At 42.9% G+C, this 20,457-nt stretch overlaps 1 protein-coding gene across 6 annotated transcripts in view; it reads left to right on the forward strand.

Moving 5' to 3' along the window:
- Positions 1-20,457, forward strand: part of RASAL2 (RAS protein activator like 2) — a 186,766-nt gene that overhangs the window by 160,585 nt on the left and 5,724 nt on the right. For 3 of the 6 annotated variants that reach the window (XM_030495124.1, XM_030495128.1, XM_030495129.1), the window contains 10 exons: positions 264-408; positions 3,650-3,794; positions 4,694-4,930; positions 5,654-5,855; positions 8,514-8,713; positions 9,684-10,545; positions 14,822-14,971; positions 16,346-16,548; positions 17,047-17,134; positions 19,795-19,825. In XM_030495124.1, coding sequence (XP_030350984.1) covers positions 264-408; positions 3,650-3,794; positions 4,694-4,930; positions 5,654-5,855; positions 8,514-8,713; positions 9,684-10,545; positions 14,822-14,971; positions 16,346-16,548; positions 17,047-17,134; positions 19,795-19,825 — 2,263 coding nt within the window. The remainder of the gene's footprint in view (positions 1-263; positions 409-3,649; positions 3,795-4,693; positions 4,931-5,653; positions 5,856-8,513; positions 8,714-9,683; positions 10,546-14,821; positions 14,972-16,345; positions 16,549-17,046; positions 17,135-19,794; positions 19,826-20,457) is intronic. The other 3 variants (XM_030495123.1, XM_030495125.1, XM_030495127.1) reach the window with 3 other exon arrangements.

The following is a 20,457-nucleotide window of genomic DNA, read 5'->3' on the forward strand; positions in this document are numbered from 1 at the left end:
TGTAAAGGTTTTCTTTTAGAGATTTTTGCTTTTCCCTTTATAATTTGTGATCTATATAATTTTGTGAGTATAATAAGCACAAGAGGAGCCTTAGCTATTTCTTTAGCCCATACTACATGTAGCATCTGCAGCTCTTGTCCCAGGCTGAGCAATTATTTCAGTAATCTTCTGGCTTCTCTGTTTATCCTCCCTTCTTGGCTTCTGCAGTTAGCCTGGCATGACTGAGCCTGTTTAACCTCTTGCCATTTGACCTTTTTCTTCAGGACTTCTTGACGGATTTGGTGATGTCTGAGGTAGATCGTTGTGGGGAGCATGATGTCTTGATCTTCAGGGAGAACACACTTGCTACCAAAGCCATTGAGGAATACCTGAAGTTGGTAGGGCAGAAGTATCTTCACGATGCACTAGGTAAGCGAGTGCCTGTCTGTCACCTGTGTGCATTGCAAGGGCTAACCTCGAACTGTCTACAACATGATTGAAGCCTTGTGCATGTAGGAATGTGGGATGGGAAGGAACTGCTTCAGCACTCAGCCAGGTGTTTAGCATCCATATAGCAAAATACATGCTGTCTTACTCTCGATGCCCTTCCTCCACACAGAAGAAGGTGCTCTTTGGTGCCTGTAGGAGTAGCATTTAAGGCAAGACAAATCGGATTTGACACAGCTGAGTCCCACTTAAATGTTGTATCACCATGTTATGTTTTTCTGGGTAACTTTCTTTTACGTCTCTAGTTGTGAAGTGCTATAAATACTGCAATTTATCTGTGGGCAATAGTGATTGTTCCATCTGATATATGAACAGGCTTAAAAAATGGATTTTTGACACATAGTTTAACAGTGGAAACTGAGACAAATACCTAGTGTTGTGGTTTCGGGACTGAATCTGGTATTACGTGCAATACAGTTAGGAGGAGATTTCAGAAAGGGTTATGAATGTGAAGCATGTATTTCACTAATCCTTTTATGCTAAAGAAGCTCCTGCACTCACTTTAGACTGAAGTGCTGTCACGTAGGGGGTTAGATATATTCAGGCGTATCTGGTTGACAGCTGAGGTTCTCATCCGTAAGTGCATATTGCTGGGGCATCTCCAGTTAGTCTCACTTGCCATTGAGTTAACAGTAAATGTTAGCTATAGTGTTAACGAATGTTAAGTATGACATGCCCACCCTAGCGCTTGGGTTGAACGCAGGTAGTACAAGAAAACTAATTTTCAGATGCTTCAACTGCAACTATTGGTAATGCTGGCACATTCCAGAGCAACCCTTGGACTTGCTCAGCCCTTACCTTTGCCACAGAGCAATTAATTCATAAGCCTTTGTGTTACCCTTTTAAACTGGTACCTTGCCTCAACATAAATCCTTAGACAAACATGGCCAGAGGGAGTGAGGCTGCAGGGCTACTGAGCAGCTCAGGGCACAAGATAAAGATGCAGACTGTCTATGGAGCCTCCTGCCTGTGTTTATCCCAAGTGCTCTTTATTCACTGCCTCATTAGAACTGGCTGGCCAACCTGTGATGTCCCACTCCATTCCCCTTGCGGGGTCTTAATGTCCATGGTTATGTCCCAGGGTGGATTCTGATGATTGTATTACTGTCCCCTGCGCTAGTCATAAGTCACTGCCTTGGGAATTACTGTCCATGCAACTAATATTGCAATAAAGAGGACCAAAAACGTGCATGCTCTCTTCTGAAGAAACTCACAGTCTCACTGCAGTTAGCTTTTAGCAACTCCACACAATCTTTGTTACCCACGATTGCACAATGAGCCACCCATCCCCCTGTTGTTTTTTGGATGAAGAAAGCTTTGGAAATTGATACAAGAGAAACAAGATCAGGCCAAAGCCAAGTCCCACACCACATCCTTTCACAAAAAGAAAAAAAAAAAGGCAGCTTGCTTTCCCAGCAGTCTTGCTTGTCCTCAGCAATCCCAGATGCTGGCAAGTCATCAAGGAGATAGTTGGCTAAATTAGTGCTCCAGGGGTCAGGATAGTGAGGTCTGTGATTATATGCATTTTGGCCATTTCTTAAGTGTAATGAGCCTCTTCTGGTAGTCTTATTCTCATGGGTGGAACCACTGAGCATAAGTCACAGTCCTAGGCTCTCGCCTGGTGTGGAGAAATGAGCAGCATGTTACTTTGTGCTATGCTTTGCAGCAGACTGAACAATCAGCTGCGGGACCAGTATATTACATTTGACTGCAAGCCCCTTAATGTGCAGTAATTACATAAAAATATTTTAAAATTAATGACTTCTAATACATCATTTAGCACAGAGTGATAAGACTGTAAATCATAGACATGAGAGATGGAAAATCCCCCTAAGGTCATCCAGCTTGTCTGTAGCTCAGGGCAAGGTTGCTTATGACAATACACCCATCTAATTCATTGCCAAGTTTTAAATGTCATTTTGCTCAGATGCCATGTTCTTTGAAAGGATTAACATTACGCTTGGTGTTAGCTATTTAATGCATCTGTAAGTGCATCTTAGTATGTGATGAAGCCTGGATCTTGTAGACGACAAAGATTAAGTTTCAAATATGTTAAGGAAAAAAATTATTCAGTAAACAACAGTTAAAGCAGAATTGGCTCAACAGAAGTGAGAGTTTTGCAAATAAATCAGCATGATGCCCTCAGCAGAAATTTTTTTGGACTCCACCAAAAAAAAAAAAAAAGCTTAAGAAATGTGCTGCCTGCTTTGCTTGCGAGAACACTGCTGACTTGAGACTTGGGGAGGGGGTTGGGAGATGTTTGAGGGTTTTTATGAAAACAAAGACAAAAAAAACCCTTTTGCACAAACAAGCCCTGTGATGTCAGCTCAGAGCCAGCAAGATCATCTGAGGAGATGAACTTAAAAGACATTGAATCATTAAGTGAACGAATAAAGAGTTTTTCCTAGTGAGCAACAACAGTTTAAATATCACTTGGTGTGCTGCGTATGTAGGAGAAAAACTAGTAGGTAGTTTACTCCAATATGTCAAAGGAAACGTCATCTGGTTTTTTGTGTGTCCAGTTTCTGTTCTGTTGCTGTAAGAAAAGGATGACAGAAATGCAAAGGATTTTGAAAGTTGCAGGCTACAAAAATGTTGCAAGGTGTTAATAAGAGGTTGAGAAAATTAGATGTATCTGTCTAGCACTTGAGTATTACTCTTATTCAAGAGCAAGGTGACACTTTTTAAAAATTCAAAAAAAATGTAAATTTAGAAATAATAAAAATAAATATCATTGTCAAGTGCATTTCCTGGGGAAATTATGAAGACAAATAGCAGCTTCATTTCTAAGACTGTGGATAATTTTATAGTTGATAGTACAATTTGAATACAAAGTCAAATCCTATTCTTTAGGCTCCAAGTGAAGTGTCTGCAGGGTTTGTAAGCAAAGCCATCCTGTTATTGTACCTATATATGGGGACAGCGAGGGCATGGGAGTCTGAAGCATCAGGGCACCAGCCATCTAATCTGGTACGTCAAGTGCTCTGTTCCGAAAGACCTGGGAGGAGTTGTATCCCCAACATCTGGTGTCTGGAGGCTGTATTGCAGGCACAGGGAGCAGAAGAGGCAGTTGCCAAGGAAAGACATAAGCAGGATTTAAAGGTGTGTCAAGAAGGCTTTTCATGTAACTACCCTGGTTTGTCATCCTCTTCCCTTTGTCCAGGCGAGTTTATCAAGGCTTTGTATGAGTCAGATGAAAACTGTGAAGTGGATCCCAGCAAATGTTCATCCAGTGAATTAACAGATCATCAGAGCAACCTGAAAATGTGTTGTGAGCTGGCCTTCTGCAAGATTATCAATTCTTACTGGTGAGGCATCTTCCCTCCTCTTTTCCCCAATTAGGTCATTTGCTTAGAGGATGCCCATTCCTCCTCTGAAGACAAGAAAACAGCAATACAGGGAAATAGCATAGACCCATCTATCTTCTGAGACTGACTTAGTTTCCTTTCCTCACTACCTTACTATGTGTGACACCATATTGCAGGTGGATCTTTTGCCCAAATTGAGGTATTCCAGTCCCACACACCATACCTGACAGGAGCTTCTGCTGAAATACTCTGCCAAGGGAACACATACTGAGCTGTGACTCAATATGAAAGGAATAAAGTGAGAAGATAACAGCTTAGCTTGAACTTGGAATAAAAAGTTGAAAGTTTTGATGTGTATAGAAAACTTTTAGACCCTTTAAATCTGTAGAATTGAACAGGAAATAACAGGGAGGAAATGTTGGCAGAGAGATTTCTATTAATCTATGTTTCTGAGTAGCAGTGAAAGAAGGGCCTTTCTGCTTCAGAATGAAGCACATGCGAAATATTGGGAGAGCTTTTTACGAGCAAAATAAAAAGTTCAGTTATGGAGACGAGTTCAGTTCAGTGTGTTTTTAATGTTCTAACACCCTGTTTTCTCCACAGTAGCAATGGATAAGTTCTTAACTTGCAAATCAGAGTGTCTGAAAATGGCTTCACTTAACATATATGAACAAGCCATGCTTTAAAGAGTACTTAAGTACTACCAGATTAAATGGGAATCTAAGAATAGATGCCTAATGACATTTCCTAGCCTATAGAGGGAAAAGAGGGTGGGTGGGAGAAAGGGAAGTGCCGATGGTGTTTTCTTACAGATAATTATTGCAGGTGATTGGTCACTAGTTCAGCTGGTTGCATCTCATTGCCCATGCGATTTTATTTCCTGGTTTATTGGTTTTTAGTGTGTTCCCTCGTGAACTGAAGGAGGTATTTGCATCTTGGAAGCAGCAGTGCCTGAGCAGGGGCAAGCAGGACATCAGTGAACGCCTGATCAGTGCTTCCCTCTTCCTCCGCTTCCTGTGCCCCGCTATCATGTCCCCCAGCCTCTTCAGCCTCATGCAGGAGTATCCTGATGACCGGACGTCTCGCACACTCACACTTATTGCTAAAGTCATTCAGAATCTTGCCAATTTTGCTAAGTAAGTGGTGGCAGTAAAACTGAAATCTGTGCCTCTAGGGGTGCAAGTCACTCCAAATTACTATGGAGCAAGGAGAGCCCTGCTTGGTAGTCATTTTTTCAGGCAGCTGATTCTCTGACAAACTGAAGTCAGCTTTAGAAAAGGAGGAAACTTCTCACTTACATGTGAGTGCTTTTCCGCTTGAGACACCTCAGGGTTGAGCTAGATAGATAAATTCTCCTTTTCACATGCAGATTTGAGTTGTGTTGAATTCAGTAGAGGGGACACAGTATAAGACGGGGAAGAGTAATGCATTAACATGTCAGTGTGTATGCTATTTCAAAAGAAAAAAGCTTATTCCCACCAAGGATCGTGATTTTCCTCCTTTCTTCCTCCAAAATTCCCATCTGAATGATACAAAGGGCATGGCATGTCTCTTAAAGGGGAGGAGATGCAGAGAAGGGACGAGAGAAAGGATGGGAGGGAGTGGGGAAAGATGTGTTGAGCCCTCGATCATAATGTGGACACTGAATTACTAGTATTTAAATAAGTCCAAGAAAGCAGCAAAACTCTTAAATTGTCCTTTTTTTTCTTTCCTTTTTTTTTTTTTTCCTCTAGGTATAGATCTTTGGAAAGGCAGGTTTAAAGTTAAGCATTTAAGTAATTGTCTGTAAGCACTTCTACTCTGTATTTTGTGTTGAGATTATTGACTGCGTTTTGCTCCCACCCCCTGTTTTCTTGCAGGTTTGGTAATAAGGAAGAATATATGGCCTTCATGAATGACTTTTTGGAACATGAGTGGGGAGGAATGAAGCGTTTTCTCCTGGAGATCTCTAATCCAGATACCATCTCAAACATGCCTGGATTTGAGGGCTACATCGATCTGGGCAGAGAGCTCTCAGTTTTGCATTCCCTCCTATGGGAGGTTGTGTCCCAACTTGATAAGGTAAAGCAGGCTGGAGGCCCAGGAGGGTGAATCCAGCAATTGTATCGTAGCAACAGTAAACACTAGGAAACATCAAGGGAGCAGCTGAAGCCTGCTTTCAGGAGAACTTATTCAGTAGCTTTTGAGAGGAATGTTTGATAGTGGTATTTCACAATTGTTCTTTCTGTGATTTCAGATCAGGGCACATGAAGTGGTTGGGCTTCAGCAGTAAGTGCAAACACGTTGCAGCTCCTTGAGGAAGGCTGGGTGTTCAATGATGGAGAGGGCAGCACTTAAAAGCAGACCTGGAATTCACTGAGCAGCCAGTCCTTTCTCATAAGTGAGCTGGAAAAAAGGGAGGGTGTTTGGCCAGAAAATAAATATGTTGCAGTGCCCTTTTTGATGCTAATAGAGGTGCTTTGCTGCACACCAGACCCGACTTTGCCCAGCTCTGACGTAGTAATGTGTTGGCCAGGCAGAACTGTTCTCATGAAAGACCTGCTCCAAAGTCTGCTGTGATGTTCTCATTTCCGTAGTCTTCAGATTAGTTTTTAATATACAAGAGGATGTCATGTAAAAACCTGGATCCACTCTCAGTTTTATCCTGTAACAAAAGCAAGATACTTTCTGTCATATATTGTGCTGGGGTCATATGCATTGTCCAGATTCTGTTCTGCTGATTGCAATAGATAGCACCTATAATAAACATTGCTTCCATTTAGCTACAGAAGGAGAAATGGCAGTCATTTGCTCTTCCTTAGCTATGTGGCTTTGCAGGATGCAAAATCATTAAAACCTTTGATAGCAAAGGTAGTTGATAAGACCTGGAAAGTGCTTGGAACTGTTCGATATTTCACCTTTTAGAGGTTGCATTATTTTGTCCATATTCCATTTATATTATTCTTTTGAAACTGTAGAGGTGAATTGCAATGCACTCTTAATATTTTAGTTGCATTAAGGTTTGCCAGCAGTTATTTGTTGGGTATCTATTTTCTCACAGTACATTATTTAAGACAGAAAACAAAAAAATCTGAGCTTGTTGCATCAGAGTAAATTGAAATGTCCTTGTCTCAAAAAGGCAATATATATATTAACCTTAGTTTGATAACAATTTATGTTCTTGTTTTTCTGTTTCCCTCCTACATGCACACAGTGTACATTCAAAATATCGTAGGCAGCAAAGTCAGCTGTAAAGACAGTTCAGCAGCCTTAGGAAAACAGGCAAAGTGAGCACTCAAAAGACCAGATCCGCTGTTTTCTACAAAGTGGGATAAACCCACCAGTGCGGGGAACACTGCCATCTCCCTCTAAGCTAGTCAGACATCAGGTCAAGACAAACCCAGCTCCAGTCTTTAGAACTGCAAATGGATCTTTAGACTTGGTGTTACTTACTGTGAGCTGCTCTTTGAAGGCAACAGCCCTAAATGTCCTGGGTTGCAAAAAGAGGGAGGAGCCAGGCCTGGATAAACTGTCAAAGCAGATCTGTTTTGCCCTTTCTTGTAGGTTAGACACATGGATCTATCCTAACAGTCCCTTGGGAGCTGGTATAGTGGTTTGCTAAAAAGAGAATTAAGGGGTAAAGTTACATGCACTACTGCTTTACTGTAGGTAATAACTGGGAAATGATGGGAGAAGTCACCTCAGAGATCTTAATAGACACACAAGAAGTGCTATATGAAAGTGTCTGCAAAGAGACCTTTCTTTGGAGCCAAACTGACTGAATACCAGCTTACAGGAAAAATAAGGATATCTTTGAAAAGAATATTGTCTTTGTAGCAGAGCTTTACTTTTTTCTAAACCTCCAGCACTTTCCCCTTTTTCCTGCAGTCCTAAGAGCCTGAAGATGCCCTGTAGATGATATAACCAGCAGTGACCCAAAGAGGGGAGAAAGATAAAGAACCTGAACGAGCAGCCTTCCTTGCTGGAAGGTCAGCTCCTCCTATCCTAGGCCTAGCCAACACTGAGCTAACATGTAATTGAACCAGAAGCTACACATGTAATCCCAGGCTGATGTGATAATGTTGGGATGAGGATCATTGATGTTTTTATGCAGTTATTTTTCACTTTTAGGTAGGAAGAATGCCTTAATTGTTGATAACAGGGTACTACAGAAGGTGGCATCAGTGTAGGATGCCAAAAGCAAAAGGCTTACAAAATGAAAACCTTTCCTTTCTCCATCTCCCTCAACCCTCGCAGTTCTCTCATGATCCACTGAATGCCGCATCCCTTTGTCTGTTGGCATGCATTTCCTTTACCACATGACATCCTTTGCCTGGAAAGTCCCCCCACTAGCTCAATGTGTAGTCTTTGAATGCACTTTAATGAATAGATACCATAGTTTTCACTTTGATCTCACCCACCCTGGACTTAATTTGCTTTGCATGATAGTTTTGCATTGGAATGGCAATAGTTTTGTTTTATTGAGCATGATTTTTATTTTTGGGGGTCAATCCTAATTTCTTTTCTATTTCCTTTTCTTTCCTCAATGTCTGCTGCACCCCGTTTCGTCTCCTCCATCCATCTCGTCGCCGTGGTTACGCTGCTCCGTAACACTGCATTACGGTCCTGGCACACCCGCACACAACCACCCACCCTCCTTCCTTCCACCTCCACCCCTCCGCCTCTGTGCATCGTTATCAAAAAAACTGGCGGATGTCGCGGTGCTTGTTGTCCAATTAGGGTGAAAATTCCTTCCTACAGGCGACCGTGGCAAAACTGGGACCTCTTCCTCGTATTCTTGCTGATATCACCAAATCAATGACCAACCCTACGCCAATACAGCAGCAGCTGAGGCGTTTCACTGAGCACAGCTCTAGTCCAAACGTCAGTGGCAGTCTCTCCTCAGGGCTTCAGAAGATATTCGAGGACCCCACTGATGGGTATGTAACATCCAGAGCTCAAGGGAAGATGTGGGATAAGGGGGTTGTTAAGCCTGTTAAGGGTTGAGTGCTTCATTACCTGATCTGTCTGCCCAGGCCAGCTATAGAAGTGCAGAGCTTGGGCCTCTTTCACAGGGAATACACAAGTCCCAGTAAGAGTTACAAAAGGTGGCACTAGAGACCTGAAGCTTTTCACTTACTCAGGACTCCAACATGTCTCTGGGGGTCAATGACTTCAGCTGCTAAAAAACAGTTTTGCAATTTACTGCTAGTCAGAGTGTCCGGATGCATAGTCAGCCATAATCTTTCCTTCTGGCGATCAGACCACTTATTTACTGCTAATGAAAAACTGGGCTGTAGGTGGAACTTGTTACCAGTAGAATAGCACAAGTAGTCCCTCCTCTGTTTAGTGCAGCATTCCGCATACTGTAATAGCTATTAATCTGAAGCAAAAAGCTGTGACATGACAGAACTGCTAAAGAGCTTGGATACTGTGGTCTTAGAGTAGTTTCTGTCTGAGATATGAGGGCCAGTTTTGTTACATGGAAATGTCTGCCTTCTGAGCTTACATCTAGATCTACAGGAGCCTTCACATAACTCCTGTTGAATTTGCAGGCCCCAACAATATATAATGCTGGTAAAGGGTTAAATGGGATCTGAACTGCTCCGAAGTCTTGCTGAAGACAGAAGTGTCTAAGGGGGGGAGGATTTGATGGGAATGGTTTGCATTTCACCTGTAAAAAAAAATGAAGATGAAGCACTTCTTGAATCAAATGTAATTCTCAAAGATAAGTGGTAATTAAGGAAGAGTGTGTTCTGACTTGAACACAAAGAGCTCATAAAAGGAAATCTGGTTCCTTGAAGCTTTCAGTTGGGGGGGAGGTTAAATGAGGTGGAAAGACTTCTCTGGGACAGATCTCTAAGGGTCTTGGCTGCTTAAAAATTAACCAAATTCCTTTCTGCTCCACAGTGACTTGCATAAGCTGAAGTCTCCAACCCAGGAAAATGTAGATGGATATTTTAGGGGCAAGACCTTACTGTTGGTCCAGCAGGCATCCACCCAGAGCATGACTTACTCAGATAAGGATGAAAGGGAAAGCATCTTGCCCAACGGACGTAGCATCTCTCTCATGGACCTCCAAGATCCTCACACGGCTCACACTGACCATGCTTCTGTTATGCACGATGTGCCTTTGCGCTTAGCTGGCAGCCAGCTCTCTGTCACACAGGTGGCAAACATCAAACAGCTGTGGGAAACTCAGAGCACACCCCAGAGTGCTCCCCAGGTGAGAAGGCCTCTGCACCCAGCTTTGAACCAACAGGGCAGCCTCCAGCCTCTGTCATTCCAGAACCCAGTTTACCATCTCAACAACCCAACCCCACCAATGCCAAAGGCCTCTGTGGACTCCAGCCTGGAGAACCTGAGCACTGCCAGCTCCCAGAGCCGAAGCAACAGTGAAGACTTCAAACTTAGTGGACCCAGCAACAGCAGCATGGAGGACTTCACCAAGCGCAGCACACAGAGTGAGGACTTCTCCCGGCGCCACACAGTTCCAGACAAGCATGTCCCCATTGCACTGCCCCGCCAGAACAGCAGCAGCCAAGCACAGATCCGCAAAATGGACCAAGCCGGACTGGGCGCCAGGGCCAAAGCACCGCAGTCCTTGCCGCACAGTGCTTCCCTGCGGAGCACAGGCAGCATGTCGGGAGTGTCTGGGGCCATGGTGACTGAACCCATTCAGAATGGGAGCCGGTCCCGGCAGCAGTCCTCATCCTCTAGAGAGAGCCCTGTCCCAAAGGTGAGGGCAATTCAGAGGCAACAAACGCAGCAGGTAAGGAAAGCCTTTTTCCACATTCTTTCTGCTTTGATGTTTAGCTGATTGCTGCGTCAAGCTTCAAAGCTTTTTGACCTTTGAGTTGAATTGAGTCGAATCAAGAGTACTGGCACTTAACTCAGTGGCCAGTAGCAAGTGTAAGGAATAGTCATGCTTTGTTACCCTTACAAGCTTGGCAAGCCTAGCTTACCTGTTATTTTTGGACGCTTTTGTACTAAATATTTAAAAAAAAATAGTTTTCCATTGCCTGCTGAAAGAAACAAAACTTGAAAATTTCCCTGAATAAAACAAATAGAAGAAGCTTTGTTCTAAATTGTAGCTAAGGTTGCCACATGAGACTGTATTTGCCCTGTGGTGCTAATTTAAAAGCATAGCTACCTAAAACCGGAGAAATAAACAAAGAGAAAATATAAACTGCTGCCAAAATCATAAGCACAGTTATCTTAAGTGTGGAGAAATCTATGTTTCACCATAACGCAACAATCTATTGCTGGTCCCCAAATAAGTGCTTCTTTTTCATTAATCACCCCAAACTACGAATAATGCAAACACTTGCTGGAAAGCAGTGCTTATATATACCAACTCCTGATGCACTTTATCAGTTGTTCACAGCAATTGTAAATCAAGATTTTCCTGTCAAAAAGCCAACATTCCTTTACAAAAAAAAAAAAAAAATCCTGTTGTGATTTGCTGTATATGAAAGTCTTTTCCTAAATTAGTTTAATGTTAAATAGAAAATGAGTATTTAAATGCTTGGTACAATGGTGAAGGTAGAAAATGTCTCGATCTGCAGGTCTAAGGGAAGGTGGTGGTTTTTAGAAATGTCATGTTAGTGCATTCAGACTTATTAGATGGGCAAGGTGAGGCTCTTGAAGACAACACCCGCGCCATTCCATGGAGTTAAGTGTTTTCTTCTGTGGTCACTGAGAGGGTAAATGCGGTCATGTTTGATTTACCTTACCTAGTACAGAAGGAAGTTTTTTGAGCTCCTGCTTTCCACAAGACTTTCTATGAAGGATGCTAATCTGCACACAGGCGCAAGTGAGGACTTTCACTCCAGAAAGTTGCAGGCCTTGAGGTTGAGACTGCACCATGCTGTTGGAGAACGTATATCTGCGAGGAGCAGGAGGTTATGATCCTCCTTGCTGATGTAGCCCTAATGGCAAAAGCTCTGGTGAAGACGTGGTTATGCAGGGGAAGCACTTGTAACCTAAAGCTGGCAGAAGAACTTAGTTGCCAGCATGAGCTCCTTGTCTGCCAAAGATTTTACTGGTATTGCTGTTCATGTAGCTTTCTTGGCAAAGTCCTGAATGTTACAGATGTAAGGAGGAAAATCTGGATGATGCCTGGGAACCCAGGAGCAATCAGGGCTTCAAAACTACTTTGATACCTCAAGTTCATTAAAGTATAAGGAGATCAGAAACACTGAATCACAAAGCAAAGCTTAATATGCCAAGTTAATAATACGAAAAAAAGTAATTGCACATTATTTGAAGTGCATATGTTTGTGTCCTTTGGAGTCTGTGTTTTTGGGCATAGAAGGGTTGATAGGTGAAGTATTTTGAATATAACTAAGCCTAGTGTGGAGGTGGTAGGAATTTTTTAGGCCAGTAACAAGGTTAAATTTGAAAGATAAACTCCCTTTGCATTTCTCAGGCATCCAATGTGAACCTGTATTGCATGATCTGATGAGTTTTTATTGTATGGTGTTCTGTGCAGTGTCTTAGCCAAAATCCTCAGAGAGCTGGTATCACCTCAGGGCTTCTTGTGGGAAGTGCCTACACAAATTCACAAAGGCGGCTTTACTTCGAAGGTGTTAGGATAGAGGAGAAGGAACAGGTGGCATGTCTCCAGTCTTTGTGCATACATCTTACTCGGGTGGCTTCTGCACTGTGTGTATGTACAAGAAACATTCAGTTAGCTGTCTGCAAACCTCTGGCTCTGCTCGTCTTAAATTGCTGATTACCCAACTGCCTCCCAGTAAATCAGTTACCTTTGCTTGCTTAGCGACACACTGACTCTTCTCTAGCTACTTTTTACATTCAGTTTCATAGATGCCTGTGACTATGACTGGCTTAAGGGCAGTCTCCTTCCTCTCTCTTACAGGCAATATGCTTCCACTTATTTTTCCACTCTACTTTCCATACTAATTATTTCCACTGGATTCATTAGAGTACTTGCTGCTACTTTATTCAGATAAATCAATTTGTTCTTTACTTCCCCACACCCTTGAGAAATGTCTTGAAGTGTGCCAAATGGAGTGGCCAAAATTTTTTTGAGGCAAATTCCATTGCGTCCTTTTAATTGCAAATTGTGTTGTGGAATTCTGTTCTTATTTTTAAAAGAAAAAGAGAAAAGAGAAGTTGGGCATGTTCTTTCTGGGCATGTTCTTTCGAGGCATGCTTTGTGGGCGTTATAATTATTAGACTGTTCTCTACAAGTCCCATTTGTTTCTGAATATAGAGCTAGGCCCTTTGTTTGCTGGGAGAGGTCACTTTTTGCCTTCCATTTCCATTTGTAGGTAGGTGGGAACAGAAATGTCAGTGTGTTCCTCTGGAAGAGCGGCAGAGAGGGGAATTAATACATGTTCCTAGCAGGCTTTTTCTTTTTTCCCCCTTTATTAGAGTATAACTCATAACCCATTAGCATGTGAAGTGCTTGCAATCCACTCGGTCTTTGTAGGCTTTCAGAGTATGGCTGCTGAAAATATTCTGTCCTACAGCTTGCAAGGTTGTTTGGCAAGGTTTGCTGCTGATCAGCAGTCTGTTAGAAGGCTGGTGGTGAAGATTATAGCCACCCTTCTATTATCCTAGCCCTCCTTAACTCCAGTGAACAGTGACACTGTTCATCCATAGCTGTTCCTAATTCGTCCAGCAAATTCCTAGAGCTAAAGTATTTACCTTCAAGAATGGCCTGTGGCAGGGACACACACGGTTCACAGTCTCTCTTGCTATGGCTGCCTGACAGCAAATACCATCAAAAAAATCTCAGAAACTTTGCCAGGCTGTCACACTGCACTTGAAAGTGGCTATTAGCCTTTCTGCTCTGAAGGCTTCCTTCTAGCAAAAAGGTCTCTGCCAGATCTAGGGATTTTTGCCTAATTCCTACTCCTTTCCTTTGCCTTTGTACCCATCCTTGCTGAGGATTCTTCCAGTGCTGGAATCTTCATCGCTGCTCAGGACAGCTGAGCCATTGCAAGCAGATCATCTGGCCAGAGCTGGCATAGAGTGTTCACAGCACTCACCAGCCCTGTCCTCATGAGCACAAGAAACAAATATGGAGGTTGACGTGATCCCTTGCCTGAGTCATGTAAAGAAGCTGTTACTCCCATATAGAGCTTCTTGCTGAAAATAAGACTTAAAATCCCTCTGCCAGGGAATATGTTTCACTTTGATACAATACTGAAATGAGGCAGTGAGCTGAAGAGCTGCTTGAGCACAAAAAGAAGCTATAGTTGGGGTGAGGGAAGTTGATCTTTCACATTTCTTAAAAAGTTAAGACAGTGTTGCTCTTTCAGGGGTAATTATGCTAATTCCTGTGCTTATAAACTTGTCTTTGTCCATGAAAATTGCTTGGAATTTATAGCAAGCCATATTTTGCCCAGCCAGGCAGAGTTTCTTGTTTCTTTTCTTGGGTTTTTTTTTTCAGATTCCCTTAAAAAGGATAGCCTCTGATGATGTTTTACAGTTCTAGTAAACACTACTGGCCCTGTCTTCGTTTCCCAGCCTTGTCTGGGTGTATATGCTACAACAGACCATCTAAATCTGATAGGCACTAAAGTGATAATGTTACACCTCTTTGGCACTTTTAAGTACTGCTGTGCTGTCTCATATCCAAGCCATGCAGCCCTGTGCTCCATTGCCAGGCCTGGCTGAGATAGCTGCTCCCAAGTTAAGCTCCTCAGTACTCCAAAGAAACCAGTCTGTTTTACCTGAACAGGCTGCAAGTGAAGCTTTGTCACTCTGTTTTCTTTGTGAGAGAAATCACAGGTTGAGAAAGCTCTACTGAAAATCTGGCAGAGGGTGGGTGTGAACAGGATTTGGAAACAAGAACTTTTCCAGAGAGAAACTAACTTAGGAAGAAAAACTTCTAAAGTGCGTTGGGTATAGAGACACTCAAGTAAGTGCTTCCAAAGTCAAGGGAGGATGCAGTATCTCTGCAAGAGGGGTTTGGAGATTCTTTGAGACTGACAGATTCATGGTCATTTTTCTCCTCCAAATAAACTGGATTTTAGAGCTGATTTATATGTGGTTTCTCTGAAAAATGCTTACAGGTATCTCTGCTCCAGGTTCAGTCACCTGTGGACTCCGCCACAATGTCACCAGTGGAAAGGACAGCTGCATGGGTTCTCAATAATGGACAGTATGAAGAAGTAGAGGAGGACACAGAGCAGAATCCAGATGAAGTCAAGCACGCTGAGAAGGTAGATTTTATTCTGTACACAGCCAATTCAACAGCTGCCACTGAGTTCTGTGCACCGTACAGCCAAGTTCAGAATGGCTTTGAGGTGCTGCTGTGACAGTCATGCTTTCAAACACAGGTAGTATTGTCATAACTTCCTGCTGTACTTGCTGTCACACATCTCTAATACAGTATCCCATACTGTAGATTAGCCCATGTTCGGGCTGTAGCATGTCAAATGGGTGCAAACTGACATAGCTGAGAGTTCGTACGCTACAGGCTGACATTTGGCACTTAAGTGCATTGTGAGTCACGCTGCCTAAGCATATTAGATCCTGCTCAAGTCATTATTTTTTATGACAACACTGTAGCTACAGCATACTGCCATTTTGCTATGCCTGCAAAACACTTTAGTGATCTTTAAACTCCATTTAAAAAAAGTTAATGATTGTTAACCCAACTGAGTATAGCTTAGGATATGCTAAGTGATTGTACAAAGCTCTCTAAAATGCAGTTCAGTCTTCATCAGTGGTTACATTAAAATTTTATCTTGGGCTTCACTTGAGGCAAATGCCTGTCATCTAGGTAGTGCAGTGCTTCTGGGCTACACAGAAACATCCATGATATTTTTTTTTTTTTATTTTTTAAGCATATTTATATCCAGGACTAGATACCATTTTTCCAAATACAGTTACATCTATACGCTGCTATGGTGATGAAGTTTCGTAAGAGGTTTGGTATTTTGAGAAGGCAGGAAGTGAGGAGGAGGACATTTGGTGGACGAGAAGCAGGAACACATGATTGTTACGAAAGGTGAATGAACCCAAGAAAAAGTGGAATACGTTGAGATTCATTGCACTATTGCAGAAGTGACTGTCCATACAGACAGTAAGCAGAACAAAACCTTAGCCAAGTAAACTTACAGGCTCTATTCTGTAGTGAATGATTTGCTCTGTCTTCACACATGGTTTCATGCCTTGATTAGGTACTGAAGAATGAGTTATTTGGGTCCTATACCAGCCTGTTTTGTAAGTTTGGTCACCCCAGTTGAGCACTATTAGCAGCTTCTGTCTGGGAACTGCATGAGTCTGGACTAACTGGGCATGTTAGCGGGCAGGGCTGTGGAGCAATTTCAGAGACCTTTGGCTGCTTAAATTGTGCTAGAGAATGACATCCTACAGTGTGTGAACAGCTTAATGCCTTCAACAGGAGCCTGTGTGCTCCTCACCTGTGGGTTACCCACAGTTGCTTGCTTATCATTTCCTTCTATCAATTTATTTTTCATGGGGGAAAAAGAAAAATGCCCTTCTCTGGACAGCAGCAGAAGATTATAATGATCTGATCTTTTTCTTTTTCCTTTGCATCTAATTCTTTCCTTCTTTCTTTCCATCTGCAGTATGAACAAGAGATAGCAAAGCTGAAGGAGCGCCTGAAGGTGTCAAGTCGCCGGCTGGAGGAGTATGAGCGGCGTCTCCTGGTGCAAGAGCAGCAAATGCAGAAGCTGCTGATGGAGTATAAGTCTAGGCTGGAAGACAGTGAGGAGAGACTGCGCAGACAACAGGAGGAGAAGGACAGCCAGATGAAAAGTATCATCAGCAGGTGAGGCTTTGGAAAGCTTGGGACTGTGTGGGTCAAGCAGCTCCCCTGTGTCATGTGTTCTCTTGGAGGTTAAAGAAGGTACTGGCATGGGCTACTTAACATTTCTGGACTAATACCATCCTGTCTTAGAGATGAAGAAACAAGGGTGCATGTGTAGGAACTTGCCTGAGATTGCCAGGCGAGTGAAGGAAAATATTTAGGAATTTTTAACTCTGGTCTCTGTTGTACTTAAACCAGGTCTTTTTGCTTTGTTTGAAATATGTGCTTAAGGCAGAGGACAGTTGTTGAGAGCATGTTATTCTCACATGTCCATTTTGAGAATAACAAGCTTAGGTAACTGGGAGTGTCAGATGGATAGATAAGCTTTTCCAAGTGCAGCAGAATTCCTCTCTTGCAGAGCCAGGACAATCAGAGAAGTCAGACCGACAGGCCAGAGCACCTGAAACACTCTGGAATAGTATTAAACCACCCTAATGTGTACCTCTTTTTGCTCATCAGACTCATGGCAGTTGAAGAGGAGCTGAAGAAGGATCATGCAGAGATGCAAGCTGTTATTGATGCAAAGCAGAAAATTATTGATGCACAGGTAAGGAGCTCAGCATCTCAAAGAACCAAGTGTTCTGTCCACAGAACCCATTATTCTCCCCTACCCTCCTGCCCCAGCATTGTTATCTAGCTCCCAAGCCAGTATTGGCCCGTGGTGTTGCACATGTGACTTACCACCTTCTAGGAGAGAATTGGGTTTTTTAATTAGTAAAGACTTCACTGTGTGACACTAGGCTTTGAGACAGCCTGACAACAAATTACAGGACTGATCACTTCTCCAAAACCGTTTCTACTTTGTGAGATCCCAAGGGTGTAAAGGAATAATGGTGCATTGTGTAGACATTGTTCCAAGTGTGGGCCTGGGAACTCTGGAAAAGCTGTGCCTCATACCAGCATAGTTTAATTGCCATGTGCATGCATCTCAGCTATGCAAGCTGAAAGCATGGCTTTGAACGTTCAAGTCAAGAAAAGAGAATGCTTGCAATGGAGCATTGCCCTGTATAATGTCATATGTGGCATTTCACCCCATCTGACTGTCCCTGTCAGTCCTGGAGAAATGCCCACTTTGCCACAAACCTGCAGTGCTTGCCTCAGTCAACACAAGTTAGCTGTGGAAAGTGGGGCCCAGGGGGCAATGCATGTTGGGTGTATTGTGTGGGATCATTTCAGCTTTTCTTCTGTGTCTGTGCTGATCCCAGAGAGCAAAGATTGTACAACAGAACCTGAGACTGGTTTGATATCTGCCTGCTATGTTATGTTTGTGATATTTGCATTTGGAGGACATCTTTCCTGCTTCTGGGCTTTTCAGTAGTTCCAACTGTAAACTTTCCTTAATACATGATCTTAAGAAGATGACCTGTTTCAGGAATAACCCAAGCTATTTCAGAAGGTTGTTTCCATACACAGAGAACATTGTTAAAGATGGTACTGCCGTATTAGAGTGTAGGCATTGGGAGCACAAAAGGGCATACCTGGCTATGTTTTTTCCTGTTGAATGGCCAACAATAATAGAAATGTTTGAGCTCACATGGAACTTTAAGGAAACTATAAAGTAAAAGAAAAAAAAAAAGTTTTTTAAAGCCTGGTAACACTAGGAGCACACTTACAGCAGATTTCTTTTTGATAATTTGAAAAGTTCTGTTTTTCCTGATACCTCTGCCCATATTCCCACAGTTCTTCAGAAAGACTGTTCATGAAAGCTGTATTTTTGGATCCATGCCATCTAATCTGAAGAAATCACTTGTGTACAATAACATGGCACTTCTGCTACCTAGCCTTGCAGAATAAGAAAATCCTACTGGAATTATACCATGTAGACTTCCTAGTTTTTGTGCAAGATACTCTCTCTACATGGAGACACCAGTGTAGTTACCCTTGCTAGATGCAGCTCAAAATTAAATCCTTTTTTTGAAGACTTGCGCTCAAGATGCAAAGTGGGAGAGTGCAATGCCGGAGAATGAACAGGAATGTAGTCAGTCACTGTATTTTTTTATTGGTGGTGGGGGAACAGTACAGGAGCCTCCAATCTGATTAGAGAGGGCCAATTTTGGAGACAGGCACGGTAAGGGCATCTTGCTGTTATACACTGATGGAATGGCAGTTCATCCAAACAGCAGCCTGTTTTTTGAAGGAGGTGATGCCTTTTTCATCTGCCCCAAGAGGGTGAAAGGGGCACTGAGCAAACTCAAAAAGTGATTTTTGGAGGGGAGGATTTGCGAGACTGTGACTCAATAAGAAACTTGCCTTTGCCTTTGTTAGCTGTCTATGCCAGTAGGCTCTCAGCCTCAGTGTGAGGTTACAGACTAGTGGACCAGTCTGGTCCTTCAGCGTCACCAGCTGGCAGAGGGGACTGCTGCTGACTTGTGAAAGCTTCAAACCCTCAGGGCTGGAAAGGTGTGGTCCTTGATCACACTTGATCAAATGATGCAGCATTTATCACCTGCACTGGAAATTGTTGAAAATAACAGTAGCGAAACAGTAGAATTAATGATTCATATTTTAATCTGACCCTTTTTTTCTTCTGAAGTAGCTGTTGGCTACTTGGGCAAGCAAGGTCATCAGCAAACCTTAACTGCTTCGATGTCAGCCGGTTCATGGGGGAGGCTTAGTTGTCTTTTCCCTGTCATGGGTACCTGAGCAGAAGAGGAAACTGATCAAAGATTCAGAACAGACACACCAGAGGAGCCCAGCTGTTTGCTGGGTTCTGTAGCAATCCCTCTAAGTTGCATTTGGAAGATTTTTCTTAGCCTGTGATTCATTTGGCAAAGGGATAGGGCAGTGGCTAGAAAACGAAAGGTCTTTTTTATGTGAGTTTTATGGAGTGGAGTTGGAACCCAGGTTATGACACCTGTTCGAAGAGTTAAACGACTGCTAGGAAACAGCAGTAACCCAGGCTTCTTGTGCTTAGTTACATTGGCACAAGATGCTTTTCAGGATTTGCTCTTTTGTCTTATGGCCAGGTGCAGCACCCAGTACTGCACCGATGCACAAGGACAGCCTTGTTCTCAATATCAGTGCTGTTCACGCTGGCTCTGGGCAGCGCCTCGTGTGCACTGTGGTTCATTCCAGAGCCTGGCTCTGGGCCCCCCTGACCAAGTAGGGGTGAAGTCTGGCTAGACTCTCTCCTTGGAGCAGCGGAGCTGCGAAGAGTACTACCCCAGTTGCTATTGCAAGTGACATCTCCGCTGTGTTAAATTACAGGTCATAAATGGGGATGAGATAATTCAAACAGGCAAGTAAACCCAATCAGTTCTCTAGCTGAGCAGTACCCAGTCCTGGCCCAGCGCACTGACCTCCTACCCATTCCAGCTCCTCCCACTCCCTGTGCCCAATTCATGAGTGTTAGAGACATGTTAGATGTTTTTTATCTTTGAGTGAGAAGATGCCTCTACTCACTAAGCTCACACTTTTAACACTGATTTTCCAAGTGCAGATTTCCAGCTGTTTTGCAAACTGGCATAGTGAGCGCTCATCAGTGCCAGAAAATAACCAGCCTTTCATTTTTAACTCTTTGAAAACCTATATTCTTTGGAAAGAAATTTTAATTTTAAATTATATCTTCCAGGTGAAATTTAGTCCAAGGAGGAGCTTTAACTTGCTGAAGAACACATTTCTGCTAAAGCAGGATTTATTTCAGCATGGGAGGAAAGACTGCGGCCTTTTAACTCCTCCATTGTCTGTTCTCCTTGCTTACATTAATTGGATCAGGGAAGCGGTAGGGCAGGCTATAGCCTGCCTTGCTGTTTTTCGATTTCTCATGCCTCCTCCTCCCCCATTTGCTCTGCTATACAGAGTTTGGCCTTTTCAGGGCTGTAATACAAGCAGCACTTAAATTCTGCTTTGTTTTTGCACCCTAACACTTAA

The sequence above is a fragment of the Strigops habroptila genome, chromosome 8, assembly GCF_004027225.2.
Source record: "Strigops habroptila isolate Jane chromosome 8, bStrHab1.2.pri, whole genome shotgun sequence".
Lineage (NCBI taxonomy): Eukaryota > Metazoa > Chordata > Aves > Psittaciformes > Psittacidae > Strigops > Strigops habroptila.